This window comes from Somniosus microcephalus, chromosome 5, assembly GCF_052327205.1.
Source record: "Somniosus microcephalus isolate GS21.2 chromosome 5, FLI_Smic_1.0, whole genome shotgun sequence".
In the NCBI taxonomy this organism is placed as follows: domain Eukaryota; kingdom Metazoa; phylum Chordata; class Chondrichthyes; order Squaliformes; family Somniosidae; genus Somniosus; species Somniosus microcephalus.
Window position 1 is genome coordinate 113,107,033 of NC_140991.1, and position 16,437 is coordinate 113,123,469.

Below are 16,437 nucleotides of genomic sequence, written 5' to 3' on the forward strand. Positions count from 1 at the left end.
TTGATACCATCACTCAAGCTATTGTATCTGCATTATATTTTTACTGGCACCAGGAGAAATCATAAGATTAATACCCCAGAGCTCTTGAACTTTATTATGGCCTCTCAATTCCTAAAAATTAATCTGAAGGACATAATCCTGCTTTTTTCCTATATTGTTGGTTTCCATGGTTTCTGGTTGCTATATTGCCTATCAGTAGTTCTTCCATTTTGCCACCTATCCTGGCATCTGGGAGACATCACATCAATCAAGACTCTGCAATGTAGCTGCAAAACATCTGGTCTAGCCTCCTGTCTTTTTTAACAGTCTAACTTTTGTGCCCATAAGTAACCTCTCACTCCACAATGCTGTGGTGTTTATTATCTTGCCCTGTGTCACTATCCTCATCCACATCATCAGGAAAGCCCTTGGACAAGCTCAAACTCCTGGTGGTCTCCTATAGTTTCTGCTCCTGTCTCCTTTTGGTCCCACTGTCCATTCTCATCCAATCCTTCCTCTCTACTACGCTTTTCAATCCTCAGATCATACCCCTCTCAACCATGGCGTGACCATCTTCTGGAATGTAATTTATAGAAATCTTTCCTCCTCTCTTATGTTGTGGAGTGTAGCCAGGGGATACCCAAACAAACTATTTCTCTGCTCAAGCTATAAACTTCATGCATACATATCCAAGATTCCATGAGCTTTCAAAATAGCCCACGGCATGCATGCCATGCACATCATGGGTTCCCCCCAGATTCCCCCATCCCTATACTCTATCTCCTTGTATATGCTTGTAGTCCAAGCTCCTGGTGAATAAACTTGCTTTAATGCTTTGTTTTTAATATTAAAATAAGACTCTGTGAAACTTTTTTCCACATGTGCCAGATCCAACTTTACAAACTTTTACATAGAAACATAGAAACATAGAAGATAGGAGCAGGAGTAGGCCATTCGGCCCCTCGAGCCTGCTCCGCCATTCAATGCAATCATGGCTGATCATCCAAATTCAGTACCCGGTCCCTACTTTCTCCCCATACCCCTTGATCCCTTTAGCCTTGAGAAATATATCCAACTCCTTCTTGAATATATTTAATGAATTGGCCTCTACTGCCTTCTGTGGTAGAGAATTCCACAGGTTCACCACTCTCTGGGCGAAGAAATTCCTCCTCATTTCTGTCCTAAATGGCCTACCCCTTATCCTTAGACTGTGACCCCTGGTTCTGGACTCCCCGACCATCAGGAACATCCTTCCAGCATCTAGTCTGTCTAGTCCTGTTAGAATTTTATAAGTTTTGATGAGATCCCCTCTCATTCTTCTAAACTCCAGCAAGTACAAGCCCAATCGATCCAATCTCTCCTCATACGTCATTCCTGCCATCCCAGGTATCAGCCTGGTGAATCTTCGCTGAACTCCTTCCATGGCAAGAACATCCTTCCTCAGATAAGGCGACCAAAACTGCACACAATACTCAAGATGTGGTCTCACCAAGGCCCTGTACAACTGCAGCAAGACATCCTTGTTCCTGTACTCAAACCCTCTCGCTACGAAGGCCAACATACCATTTGCCTTCTTAACCGCCTGCTGCACCTGCATGCTTACCTTCAGCGACTGGTGCACAAGGACACCCAGGTCTCGTTGCACTTCCCCTTCTCCCAATCTATTGCCATTCAGATAATAATCTGCCTTCCTGTTTTTGCTACCAAAGTGGATAACCTCATATTTATCCACCTTATATTGCATCTGTCATGCTTCTGCCCAATCACCCAACCTGTCTAAATCATCCTGGAGTTTCTTGGCATCCTCCTCACAGCACACACGCCCACCCAGCTTTGTGTCATCTGCAAATTTGGAGATATTACATCTAGTTCCCTCGTCTAGATCATTAATATATATTGTTAATAGCTGGGGTCCAAGGACCGATCCCTGCTGTACCCCACTAGTCACTGCCTGCCACTCGGAAAAAGACCCGTTTATTCCAACTCTTTGCTTTCTGTCTGCCAACCAGTTCTCTATCCAAAAAAATTATATAAATCCTGATATAACCTGATGGTATTCTTCCTTTTGATCTATTTTCAAAACATTTTTACTTATTATTATAACCTATATTATTTTATATTTTCTATAGCTTCATTCATTCAGAAAAAACTATTTAAAATAGTTAATTCTTCTGCGTCCTCAGTCCATTTTGCAGGTGGTAGCAACATGCAAAACATTGACCTCTGATTGGCCGCAAACTAGCTCTGAAGGCCAGTATTGAGTAAAGGTAGATGTGTAAATATTGACATGCTCATGTCCCACATACAACCGGATTAATCTTTGATGCAAATTTCTTGAATGAAGTACTCAAGCACTGAAAGAGTTAACAGTCATTTTATGTGTCTATTGTCAGTTTGTTTCAACAAATATTATAACAATTGATTAAAAGAAAAGGATGGTGCAGATTTTCTCTCTAATCCACCTGGGAAATGCTCAGTTCTCAGTGGGGTGGGGGTTGAACACCCATGACTGTAACCATGAAAATCTCCTTTGTGTTGTCCAGGGATTTGTAGAGTTTCCTTTGGGGGGGGGGGTGGGTGAGATGGGTGATGTGGGCGTGGAATGCTTGCAGATTCAGCAGACACAAGCAAAGACTAAGTATATAATAATAAAGCTGGAGGGATCATTACCACCTTCTTGCTTTATTTTCCTTCCTAAACACCAGAAAAACACCCATTTTGAGGGTTGCCTGGAAGGTATGGGGTTTACACCCTGCACCCAGCCCCTCTGGTGCAGGCAGCAAAGACTAGTGGCCTAAGGAAGGTATATCCTTTTTTCTTTCGAAAACAGTGATCCAGGGCTGCCACGGGAGGCCTTCTAACTGCTATTTTTGGACAGCAGCCAAAAGGCCCTTTCAAGCCTGCAGGATTTCCGCACCTATTTCCAAGTACAAGGCCCTGCAGAAAGGTAGAGCTGCATTTGGGATGCTTTGGGCCTAGGCTAATGACCTAAACCCACATATATGGCTGGGTTCAGTTCAAGCTTGTCTAAGCATATATCGGGTATACCCCACCTGACTTGTGTCCGCTGTGTATGTGTGGAGGGTTAGCTGATTAATTTGCTGAGTTATTGATGAATTTGAGTTTTTGAAGTGTGTGTGATGTGTAATAAGAGTCTGTCTAACCACTAATCGCCAGGTAACAGAAGATGTCCATCGAATACTCAATAAATGTAATTATGAGTTTGTCTGTCGAGGCAAAGTCAGTGTAAAAGGAAAAGGAGAAATGCTGACATACTTCCTCGAAGGAAAAGTGAATACTAATCCACAAACAAGCTCAACAAATTTAGGGAGGAAAATGTATCCATACGGAAGAGCAAAACTAGGGACAAACTGTCCCTCAGTGTCATCAGTAGCCAGCTTCACAGTAAAGGCTGGACTTGGAGCACTTCAGTCCTCTACAATGCAAACAAATCAATCCGTGAATTATCTTCCACCCATACCAGTTGTTGAACAAGCATAATGGATTTTGGCATAAAAATGAAGTCTGCATTTTGAGCTGGTAAGTGAGGGAAAATCATTTAATGATGACAGGATACACTGATCTTTCAAGAAGATTTTGACATTTGAAAGTCAGGCACTGAAGAGAGGAACGCTTTCCTGGAGCAATTGCCAGGAGGATATGTGTCATCAGCGCCAAGAATCACTGCGATCGAACCAAAGACTAAAACTTTGGGTGTTGTTACGAAATACAATTCTTGGAATGGCAAATTAAGGGCTAACTATCTGTTAGAAGAAGCAAAGAACTACATTTCTGGCATAGAGAATTATCTTTCTAAATAAAATGAAGAATCTTAGCAGTCTGAATCAACTATAACTAGAATTTGTACATTTTAAAATTTCTGCATGTTTTCTAAATGTACACAACACATTTTATCACATGACTTTTGAGTTACAAAATTCGTACTCATTTTTATTTCAGTGGCCAATAGATGGTTTCACACATTATCAAAATATCCTTGTAATATTGCCTTATTTGTTTTCTTTTTCATATATGTATAGCATTTTCAAAGCCTGCCTTTTTCATATCATTCTCTGCAAGAATTTATTGTATGTAATTTCTGTAAATAATTTTATTAATTATACAGTATGGATTGTGTATGACATATGAAAAAGCACATGCCAGGTGAATATTTAATTAATTTTTTATAACAAAGTTTTATTTATGTAAGCATGACTACTGGCATGCTTTAAAAGCTGTGGTATTCCTTCTTTTGTTGGCCTCCATAACTCATGTTCAGACCTATCAAATATCAAAGCTTGGAACTCCCATTGAATATAGGTAATCTTTGCCAGAAGGTTACAGGCAGTTTACAGTGAAAGAGCACTTACTGAATGGTGAAAACCTTTCTCTACCATTTTGTCCCCAGGCACCATAACGATTACTCGGTAGCAATAAGCCTTAGCTGTAAGAATATATATTGAACATTCTGTAGAGATTACAGGATGTTAATGGGTTCATTCCGCACTATGACTTCTGATACTTTCACAATCTAGTCAGTGTAGACATCATATAATGAAGACTGCAGCTCAACAGGTGGGAGAAGCAAGTTGGGGACTGTAACAATTTTCAAACATTGTGGCCTCTGTATTAAGTCAAATGTTTTACAAACCATTAATTTTATGCTTTATCACATAAATAAAAACACTGCTATGTGTTTATGATTTTTTTTAAACTGTAACTAGCTTGCTAATTTTCCATATTTAAATACGGGTCTATTTTTATGTGCATATTGAATATTGTAGAATATCTTTCAGTCTCTTTTGAAACTGTAAGAATGACCTAAAGAATCAAATACATGTCCTACCTTTTATGTTAAAAGTGGATAATATTCATGGAAATGTTAAATGTGAATGTAAATTTCTAATAACTTTTATACTGAGTGTTTGCACTATTATAATTTCTTCTGGGTCTTATGAAAAAGTAAAGAAAAACGGTTTGAAAAAAAAAACTTTTCTTGTTTCTGTGCATTTGTAAATATTTGCTATGATGTCCTTTATTAACTTTGCAATGTTGTATGCTTTATTGGAGTATTTCTCTCAGTTTTACTTCAAAATGTAAAATGTTTAGATAATGGATTTGAGTTAGAAGTCTTCAACAAGTCCTCTTCCAAGGTACACTTGTTCTAATGCTATCACCAGTCCTAGACATTGATACCGAGAATCATCTCTGTGCTTGGAAAATCCCTCCCACCCTCTTCACTAAAGCATTTGCTAATCAGCAAAATGTACATTCTGTTATTGTTTGATGAATGATTGTTTGCAGGATTTTGACAGAAAACTTCCAACCATCTACAAAACAATCATGGAAAATTGTATTTTACTACATGCTGGCAGTTGTTTCAAAACTGACATGACTTCTATAATTAAAAGTCTTGCAATCCAATGAGCATCTGTAACATACATTTTATAAAGGCATCACACCTGAAAGTTTGTGCCCCAAAATTATTCATTCCTTACAGCGTCTCTGGGGTGCTTTTTTAATGAAATGGCATTTTCAGTGGTGGATTTTTGGACGGCACCTGTTTCTGCCAGGTTTCCACCCCGTAATGACAGCAAAGGTATACATATCAGAAAAGGATGAGCAGGCTGGGTCTCTTTTCTCTTGAAAAGAGAAGGCTGAGGGGTGACCTAATAGAGGTCTTTAAAATTATGAGAGGTTTTGATAGAGTGGATACAGAGAGAATGGGCTGGATTTTGTCAATGGTGGCATGTTGGGGGTGGGACTGCTGGCTGTCAGGTTTTAGTCCCACCCCTAGTGACGTCTGGCCAACCCATGCTATTTTCCCTTGATTGACCTTGTTAAGCCCACCCTGAGGGCTTAGCCGGCCATTTAAGGGAAAGCAAGTGACAGAGGACATCAGCGTATGACGTTTCATATGTCGAAAAAATTTTGACAGATGAATTGGCAGCATTTGACAGCTTTGAGAAGCTGTCAAACACTGGCAATCTCTGTTCTAAGGTGAGCCCTTGCACTGAAGGCTCACCAAAACCTCTTTCCTCAGCAGAAATCGGTACCCGCTCCCAGTTTCTGCCATTTTCCCGGCAGTCCCGCCTCCATACCTGCCTCCCCAGGGCTGGGAAAATTCCCCCCACTGTTTCCACTTGTGGGGAAGAGCATAACTAGAGGCCATCAATATAAGATAGTCACCAAGAAATCCAAAAGGGAATTCAGAAAAAACTTATTTACAACAACAACAACAACTTGTATTTATATAGCACCTTTAACGTAGTAAAACATTCCAAGGCGCTGCACAGGAGTATTTTAAGACAAAAAAATTGACACCGATCTACATAAGGATAAATTAGGGTAGATGACCAAAAGCTTGGTCAAAGAGGTAGGTTTTAAGGAGTGTCTTAAAGGAGGAAAGAGGTAGCGAGGTGGACAGATTTAGGCAGGGAATTCCAGAGTTTAGAGTCTAGGCAACAGAAGGCACGGCCACCAAAGGTCGAGCGATTATAATCAGGGATGCTCAAGAGGGCAGAATTAGAGGAACGCAGATATCTCAGGGGAGGGGGGGTGGGTGTTGTAGGGCTGAAGGAGATTGCAGAGATAGGAAGGGGCGAAGCCATGGAGGGATTTGAAAACAAGGATGAGAATTTTGAAATCGAGGCGCAAAGAGTGGTGAGAATATGGAACTCGCTACCACAGGGAGTGGTTGAAGCGAATAGTATAGATGCATTTAAGGGGAGGCTGGACAAGCATATGAGGGAGAAGGGAATAGAGCGTTATGCTGATAAATTTAGATAAGGAAAGATGGGAGGAGGCTCGAGTGGAGCAAAAACGCCAGTATGGACTGGTTGGGCTGAATGGCCTGTTGATGTGCTGTATATCCTATGGAATCCTATGTGATGTTAATCCCATTGGGCCAGATACCACCACATGATCCACCTGTCAGTAATGCAGGCAGCGACTTTGAATATATGGAAATGAGGGGGGTCTGACATTGACATTCTGGGGTAAGTCAGAATGATATAAGGCATCAAGGAGCCCTAGCAAAATTGAAGTCAATGGGAATCAGGGGAAAACTTTCCACTAGCTGGAGTCTTAACTCAAAGGAAGATAGTTGCGCTTGTTGGAGGCCTTAAATCTCAGCCCCAGGACATCGATCCAGAGGTTCCTCAGGGCAATGTCCTAGGCCCAACCATCTTCAGCTGCTTCATCAGTGACCTTCCCTCCATCATGAGGTCAGAAGTGGGGATGTTCCCTGATGATTACACAGTGGTCAGTTCCATTCGCAACTCCCCAGATAATGAAGCAATCCATGCCCACATGCAGCAAGACCTGGACAACATTCAGGCTTGGACTGATAAGTGGCAAGTAACATTCGCACCACACAAGTGCCAGGCAATGTCTGTCTCCAATAAGCGAGAGTCTAATCACCACCCCTTGACATTCAACGGCATTACCATTGTCGAATCCCCCACCATCAACATCCTGGGGGGTCACCATTGACCAGAAATTTAACTTGACGAGCCACATAAATACTGTGGCAACAAGAGCAGGTCAGAGGTTTGGTATTCTGTGGCAAGTGACTCACCTCCTGACTCCCCTTTCCACCATCTACAAGGCTCAAGTCAGGAATGTGATGGAATACTCTCCACTTGCCTGCATGTGTGCAGCTCCAACAACACTCAAGATGCTCGAAACCATCCAAGACAAAGCAGCCCGCTTGATTGTCACCCCATCTGCCCCCACCTTAAAGATTCACTCCTTCCATCACCAGTGCAGTGTGTACCATCTACAAAACCATCAACTCACCAAGGCTTCATTGGCAACACCTCCCAAACCCACGACCTCTAAGACCTAGAAGGACAAGGCCAGCAGATGCATGGGAACACTGCCACCTCCAAGTTCCCCTCTAAGTCACACACCATACTGACTTGAAAATATATTGTGTTCCTTCATCATCGCTGGGTCAAAATCTTGGAACTTCCTCCCTAACAGCACTGTGGAAGTACCTTCATCAGACAGACTGCAGCCATTCAATGAGGCAGCTCACCACAACCTTCTCAAGGGCAATTAGGGATGGGCAATAAATGCTGCCCTTGGTAGCGATGCCCACATCCCATGAATGAATAATAATAAAAAAGATGAGGATTACCTGTTGCCAACATCAGCTGAGACTAGCGAAAGGACTTTGACATAAATCGTGCCATTTATGTAGAAAGGACTTATGAAATATACTGGGCGGCCTGCTGGTGGTGCTGTCCAGGGAGAATATAAATACTCGGGCAAGGGCCTAGCTTGCTCAGGGACATTTTGTAAACAGGAACTAGTGAAGGATAACTAGACTTCCATGTTGTGAAACAGTCGATTAAAGCCTTGTTTAATATTCTGACCAAGCGCCTAGTAGTTTTATGTCAGACTTTACTTTGGAATCTGCAGCCTGACAAGACTTTCAAGAGCGATTTAAAGAAAGTTGGTGAGGAAATTGCAGATGCGTCAGCCATAATCTTCCAAAGATCTCTCGGTTCAGGAATTGTCCCTTTAGATTGGAAAATTGCAAATGTAAATCCATTATTTAAGAAAGGTGAGAGAGAGAAACCAGGATATTATAGATCTGTTAGTCTAACATCTGTTGTTGAGAAGTTATTGGAATCTATAATTAAGGACAGAGTGATTGAGCACTTAGCAAAATTTGAGCTGATTAGAGAGAGCCACATGGATTTGTAAAGGGTAGATCATGTCTAATGAATCTAATTGAAATTTTTGAGAAAGTAATTAAAGTAGCAGATGTCTATCGATGTAGTTTATATGGACTTCCAGGCAGTCGATAATGTTCCATATAGGAAACTGTTAGCTAAAATGAGGCAAATTATTGACCTGGTTAGATTGGTTAGGTGGTAGAAGGCAGAGAGTAGAGATAATGGGCTCGAATTTCCAAGCCCCAAGGAGGCGGGTTTGGAGGCGGGAGTGGTGGGGAAATTGCAGAATCGGGGGGCAGGAATCCATCCCGCCCCCAACCCACCTCCGTGCCAATGTCCCAGGAAGCGGGTATCCGACCTGTGCTGGGAGCCGCCTCCCCGAGGCGGGAAGGGGATTAATGCCAATTAACTGCCTGTTAGCAGGTATTTAACAGGCAGTTTTTTGCCTAATCCCTATTTTTAGCCCTGAAGTGTGGGCTTCCCGACGGCTCCGAACCACGCCAAGTTAGCAAGGTGGACCGTCGGTCTGAAGGGGTTGAAGGGGTTGAGATGTCCGTTGTGCAGGTGAGTGATGGGTGCATGTGTGCAGAGGTAAATGTGTGAGGTAAGTGTAAAGTGTTTTAATAAGTTTTACTTACCTTTACTTTCTCCTGCAGGCTTCCTCCCTTCAGTTCTCGGGAGTCCCTCAGCTCACCGGCACAGAAAGCAGAATGGCCGCTGAACTGTCAAAAGGTGCAGCCTCTGCTTTCTGGTCTGGAGAGCTCTCTAACTGAGTCTGACTAGAAGGACTCGAGTTAGATTGTCAGTGTTTGACAGCTTCACAGAGCTGTCAAATGCTGATTTTTCATCTGTCAAAAGCTCTTGACAGATGAAATGTCAATCACTGACGTCACCAGTAACCAGGTGTCCCTTAATTGGCCTGCTGAGCCCGCTGGGTGGGCTTAACAAGGTCAATCAAGGGAAAGTAGCGTGGGTTGGCCACAAGTCGATGGAGGCGGGACTACAACCCAAAAAGTGGGAGTCCCGCCTCCAAAAGCTCCCCATTGACAAAATCCAGCCCAATGGGTATGTACTTGAATTGGAAGAAAGTGACTAATGGTGTCCCATTAGGATCTGTACTGGGGCAACTATTCACTATAATTATTAATGACTTAGATAACATAATAGAGAGCCATATATCTAAGTTTGCTCATGAAAAAAAGATTGGTGGTATAGTAAGTAGTGTAGAAGAAAGCATAAAATTACAAAGAGACATTGATATATTAAGTAAGTGGGCAAAACTGTAGCAGATGGATTTCAACGCAGGTAAGTGTAAAGTCATGCATTTTGGAACAAGAAAGGATATATCCGAGTATTATTTAAATAGTGTAAAGCTAGGAACAGAGGGGGCTAGATTTTCAGTAGCTTGCGCCAGCAGTTAGCGCCTTAAGAGAAGTGATTTCCGGGCGCTATGCGTGTAGCGCCTGGGCGCAGCGCAGTTTGCGCCCCGCCCCAAATTAAGTTGCCCGTTAGCGCCGGCGCAAAGTTTAGCGCCCGCCCGGATGCGCGCGCAGAAAATGACGTCACATCCTCGTGCAACGCCCTTTGGCCGCCCCGATTGCAAACTTCAGTCGGACCGCCCCATTGTGCGGCGGGCGGCCGGAGCGTTTGGAAAAAGGAACGCAACACAACCAGCGCGGGCCCCGGGGGGCGCTAATTAAAGGGAACGTCCTCTCCAGTATAAAGGCCATCCTTTTTTCAGAAAACAGTCTTGTGCAACGCATTTCTGGAGACACAACAAGGAGGATAGCTAACTCGTTTCAAGCAGCAAGAGGCAGGTATTTTTGGACTCAGGCAATAGCGCTGCAAGTGGCCATTTGGAAATTAGACTGTTTGCCAGGATTTGATGGGGGGCTGCATGGGGTGCCAACGCGCAGCTGCAGCGCCATATCCGTAGGGCTCGCAGACGCATTGTGAGAGGGGCAGCCCTGGCTAGAGGCAGAGGGGGCTACAGGCGTCGGCCACGTAGGCCTTACCCAGTCAGGCTATACCGCCAGCAGCGCTCCTACCTAAACATGAGTGCCGCGCGATGTGTTAGAAGGCTCCGATTCCGAAAGGAGGTGATTGCAGAGATCTGCCACCTGCTTCGCCGAGATCTGCGGCCAAAGCTCAGGTGCAGGACGTCTCTGTCGGTGGAAGTGAAGGTGACGGTGGCATTGAACTTCTATGCCACCGGCTCCTTCCAATACGCTGCTGGGGACATAGCAAACATCTCCCAGTATGGCGCGCATCGCTGCATCCGCCACGTGACCGAAGCACTGTTCAGAAGGAGAAGCCAATTCATCTCCTTCCCCATGGCCCTCGAGAGCCAGCATCAGCGCGCATTGGGATTTGCCAGACTCGGGGAATTCCCCTTGGTGCAGGGCGCCATTGACTGTACGCATGTGGCTTTGCGGGCCTCTCTGGAGCATGGCGAGCAGTATCGCAACAGGAAGGGCTACCATTCTCTGAATGTGCAGCTGGTCTGTGACCACAAGCAGCGCATCATGGCAGTCAATGCCAGCTTCCCAGGCAGCAGCCACGATGCCTTTATCCTGCGGCAGAGTACTGTGCATGACATGTTCCAGGCACAGCCTTCCCCAAGAGGATGGCTCATCGGGGACAAAGGCTATCCTTTGTGCACCTGGCTCATGACCCCGCTCCGCGCGCCCAGGACCGCTGCTGAAGAGGCCTACAACGAGAGCCATCAAACCACCCGCAACATCATCGAGCTAACTATTGGGGTCCTCAAGCAGCGGTTCCGCTGCCTTGATCGCTCCGGAGGAGCTCTCCAGTATTCGCCGGACCGGGTCTCCCAATTTGTGGTGGTTTGCTGCATGCTACACAACCTGGCTATCCGCAGGACTCAGGCACTGCCACCTGACGTTGGACCAGCACCTCAGGAGGAGGAGCAGGAGGAGCATGAGGAGGAGGAGGAGGAGCAGGAGTACGTTCCCAGGAGGGAGCGACCAGGGCCAAGGGCCGCACGACGCCACCTTATTACACGGTACTTCTAAGCCCCCTGTCAGGGAATGGCCAGGGGCCATGAGGGAAGATGAATGCAGCCGCTCCGCAAGCCCTCAGCCGGCGAAGCCAACAAACACTAAGAAGAACAACCATGGAGACTGCATGAATAAAGATAATTTTTTATTGCACAAAAATGAAAAGCCCTTCCCACATGAATCCCCAAAAACAATAAACGGGCCCCACAAAAAGCCCAACAAACGACTCACTCCCACAAACTGGGGAGGAGCCACTCCAGCTTTATTCAAACCGGGCCTCAACGTCGGCCTAACGCAAAAAATAAGCCCTCCAAAAGCACAACCATGGGCAAAATAAAGATGGCCACCGCCATATTAAAGGAAAGCTGCCCACACCCTCTACTGAGTGGCCCGCGAGGGCGAGACCTTGGCCAGCATTTTGCCTCCCCTGCCCTGCCTGCTGCTCCTTCGCAAGCTCTGCCCAGTGGCTGCTGCGAGGCTGGGGGAAGGCGCCTGAGGCTCAGATGCCCTTCCGCCAGATGCCGCTGGGGGGCGGCCTACACGGCGTTTGGGCCTCGAGGGGCCGTCTGCTGAGTGGCGCACCTGAGCCTGGCCACCATCAGCTGCAGCCGCTTGCCGTTGACGCCCCAGAGGGGGAATGGCGGCGACGGATGGCGCAATGTGGGCCAGCTGGCGTCTGGGATGCGCTGGCTGGTGCTGTGGCGCGGTGGCACTCGGCCGGGCCCGCACTGCAGGATCCGCAGCAATCAGCCGACGGGCGGCTTGCTGGGATGGTCCAGCGCGGCGCCTGCCCTGGCGATGCCTGCCTGAGACAGCGCGTGTGGCAGCAGTGAGTGGCCCTGTGGTCCTGGTGTGCGCGCGCATCACATCCGCCAGGGTCTTGACGGCATCAGTCAGCATGCGGCCAGTCGCGGCAGTTGCTGCCCCGAACTCGCGCACACTGGTCGCCAGCGACTCGATGGCCTCAGGCATGCGCCCCACCACGCTCATGAGCTCCGTGTGGCGCCGGTCCGAGTCGTCGGCCATCTTATCCATCTTCCGCACCTCCTCCGAAGTGAAGGTGTCCGGACTGGAGTCGCGACTCTCCCGCTGGGGAGGAGGGGGCCGAACTAGGGGACCCTTGCCGCGTTGGTGACGGCGAGTGTGCCGAGCAGCAGCACTCCCCTCTGATCCTTCCCCCCTTTGGGGGGAAGGCCGCGGGCCACGCGCACGGCTGCTGGGTGGCTGGACGCCACTGGTCCCAGAAGCTGCATTGCCCTGCGACAGTTCCTCCAGGCACTCGTCCAGTGAGGAGGTGTCAAGCATTTCCTCCTCTCCTGCGGGACGTGACTGTTCCCCCGAAGGTCCGGCTTGCTCCTCCTCCTCCTCCTGGTCGGAGGTGCTGTCACTGGCAGCTTCAGGGTCCTGGTCGTCACCAGCTGAAAGCAGGAATGCACAAGAGTAGCTTCAGAGTGAGGAGACGGCGTCAGCGAGGGAGTTAGGACTGGTGGGATTCAGCGCATTGGTGGGACAGTGGCAAAGGAGGTAGCTCGGATGGGCCAGTGCGACGCGAGAGGGCCAAAAGGCGAGGTCCTTACCATTGCCGGGCAGTGGAGAGTCGGATACACCGCACGCTGTGGGGACAATCACACGGGCTCCCATGAGCACACACACGCGCTCCTCCAGCCGAGTGAGCTTCTGCAGCTTGGCGCGGCCACCCCTGGCATGGGCCTGGTGATTAAATGCTACTTTAGCCTGCAAGAGAAAGGACGGGCTGTAAGTGCGCAGTGAAGCCCTGATGTAGTGTGCACTGCCTCCCATGGTGGAATAGCTTGGACAGAGTGAAGCCCTGATGTAGTGTGCACTGCTTCCCATGGTGGAATAGCTTGGACAGAGTGAAGCCCTGATGTAGTGTGCACTGCCTCCCATGGTGGAATAGCTTGGCCAAAGTGTAGAGTGCCGAATGGCCATTTGATGCTCATGACTGTCCCAATGCTGCTGGCTGAGGGCTGGCCAATAGGACTTTCAGGTCCCTTTGCCCATCATGTCAGGTGTACATGCAAGAATGAGGAGGAGACTGGAAAGGCTACTCACCTTCACAATCCTGGTCAGATCGTTGTATTTCTTACGGCATTGTTTGTGGGTCCTGGGGGCCTCGCCGGTGAACGTCACCCTCTGGGCGATCTGCTTCCAGGCTTTGGTGTAGTCATGGTGGGTTGGATTCCTCCCACTCTCTGGAAACAAGATCTTGCGCCTCACCTCCAGAGCTGTGACCATTATGTCCAGATCACCCTCTGAGAAGCGCAGGGCACGCTGACGGGCCTTCTCTGGCGTTGCCATGACTCCCTGGGGCTGAGCAGCAGTGTTGAGGCCTCTTTGCAAGGCTGCAGTGTGCAGGGCGTGGCAGCAGACCAATTCGTCCCTTCCCCCTTTAAGAGCTGGTCGGCACCACGGGGTCTGCTGTCAGTGCAAAAATGACCGCACCCGTGCTGCGCCCCACCTGGGCGCTATCCCTCTGGACCGCCGGCTTAGCGCCTAAAGGTAGGAGTGCAACGCCTCTTTTAGCGCTCCACCACTCTCTTAGGGCGAAGCCACTGAATTTCCGGCAACGGGGCGCTACTTTGGGGCGGGCGCTAACTTCGGGCGGGCGCTAAGGTTAGCGCCCCAAAACTGTCTATACTGAAAATCTAGCCCTGGAGGTCCAAAGAGATTTAGGGGTCCATGTACACAGATCACTAAAATGTAGTAGTCAGGTGCAAAAATTAATCAAAAATGTTGATGGAATGTTAGCCTTTATAACTAAAAGGCTAGAATATAAAGGGAAGGAAGTTTTGCTATATCTATACAAAGCCCTAGTTAGACCACATCTGGAGTACTTGTACAGTTCTGGGCATTGCACCTTAAAAATGATATATTGGCCTTGGAAGGAGTGCAGCACAGTTTCACCAGAGTGTTGCCAGGGCTCCAAGGGTTAGATTATGAGGAGAGATTACAGAAACTAGACTTGTATTCCCATGAATATAAAAGGTTAAGGGGTGATTTGATTGAGGTTTTTAATATTTTGAAAGGAAACGATAAAGTAGAGAGAGAAACTTTTTCCACTGGTGGGGGAGTCTAGGACAAGGGGACAAAACCTTAAAATCAGAGCCAAGCCATTCAGGAGCGATGTTAGGAAACACTTCTTCATGCAAAGGATGGTAGGTGTTGAACTCTCTCCCACAAAAAACAGTAGATGCTAGCTCAATTAATAATTTTAAATCTTTGATAGATTTTTGCTAGACAAGGGTATAAAAGGATATGGAGCGGGTGGATGGTGTTAAGATCAGCATTGATCTCATTGAATGGCAGAACAGGTTTGAGGGGCTGAATGGCCTACTCGTGTTCCTATGTTCCTATGATTGCTGGAGTTGCAAAATAACTTTTAAAGCATTTTTGATTGAGGTAGTCTTTGACTAACGCTGGCCTTGGGACCACTGGGATATTTTTACCCAAACCCACAGTAAACGGTCCTGAGTACTAGGCATAGGATTCTTAATGGGAACCCCCCTTATTTACAATTTGAATGTAGGAGAGGAGTAGCAGTAGAGGATGGAGGAAAAGAGAATGAACCAGCATATTTGTTTTAATGTATTAAGAATGTCCTAAAGAGCAGAGGGTGGTGGAGAGGCAGAAAGTGAGACCGAGGCAGTTGAAGGCACGGTTGCCAATTCTAGGGTGATGGAAGGAGGGATGTACAAGAGGCCAAAATCAGTGGAGAGTTTGGTGGTGGTAGAGGTTTGTCAGACTGGAGAAGGGTACAGAGACAGGAAGAGGCAAGGCAATGGAGGGATGTAAACATAAGGAAGAAAATATTAAGCTTAAGGCTAATGTGGAACCAGGTGTCAAAGTAGGTCAACAGGGATTTGGGGTGATGTATCAGCAAGACCTGGTGAACCATAGAATATGGGCAGCAGACTTTTGGATGAGCTGAATTTTATGCAGGGTAGAGGATGGGAAGCTGCCCAGGAGATCATTGAAATACTTGGCTTAGAAATTGGACCGCGCCACTTCCATTTTTCAGGTTAAAACAGACCCCTCAGTGTCCAATATGGTGGGTGGTGTGCGCGTGCACCCTCCATATTGGATCAGGCTCCTCCATAGGCATCCAAGTCGCACAACAAAACTATTCTGGAAACTCATTATAATGTTACAATATGGGCCTAGAAATTTGACTATGCAGCATTTTTCAGATGCTAAACAGCCTCCAATATGGTGGGCAGGAAGTGCATGCTCATTACGAGCTGGAAGTGCGCCACCCGCCAAATTGGTGTAGGTATAAAAATAGGCAACCAGTGCCCACTCATGAAACAGGCGTTAGGACCTTTGAATATTTAAATAAGGTGCCTATGTCTATTTGATGCCCCATCTGCAATATTGGGTTGCTCTGTACACAACTGGGCTGGCTGCAGTTAGTAAGACCAGGCCTAACAGGTGGTCCTTAAGGGCACTGCTGCAGGCCACAACCAACAAAGTAAGTGTTTAAAATATACTTACCTGAGAAAGAGTGCTCCTCCTGACCCCATATGAAAATCACGCAGGCCACTGCTACCCCCTTCCCCTGATCGCTACCACTCACCTCCCCATTTTGTGCTGTCATGGGAGCTGTCAGAATTGTTCTAACAGCTTTATCATGGTGGGCTACACTGTGATTTTGATGGATCTGTCCACTCGGTCAATGTTGGATGGAATGGCCTCCATGCTCTGCGCAAAGCCTTGAGACAAGTTGGAGCTGG

General features: G+C 47.0%; 1 protein-coding gene across 3 annotated transcripts in view; it reads left to right on the forward strand.

Annotated features, from left to right (window-relative positions):
- LOC147117265 (adenylate cyclase type 1-like) overlaps positions 1-5,877 on the forward strand; it is a 524,560-nt gene extending 518,683 nt beyond the window's left edge. Inside the window, exon 19 of one of the 3 annotated variants that reach the window (XM_085988088.1) lies at positions 3,157-5,877. In XM_085988088.1, coding sequence (XP_085844214.1) covers positions 3,157-3,480 — 324 coding nt within the window. In that variant the 3' untranslated portion in view covers positions 3,481-5,877. The remainder of the gene's footprint in view (positions 1-3,156) is intronic. The other 2 variants (XM_085988086.1, XM_085988087.1) reach the window with 2 other exon arrangements.
- Positions 5,878-16,437: the final 10,560 nt, after the last annotated feature.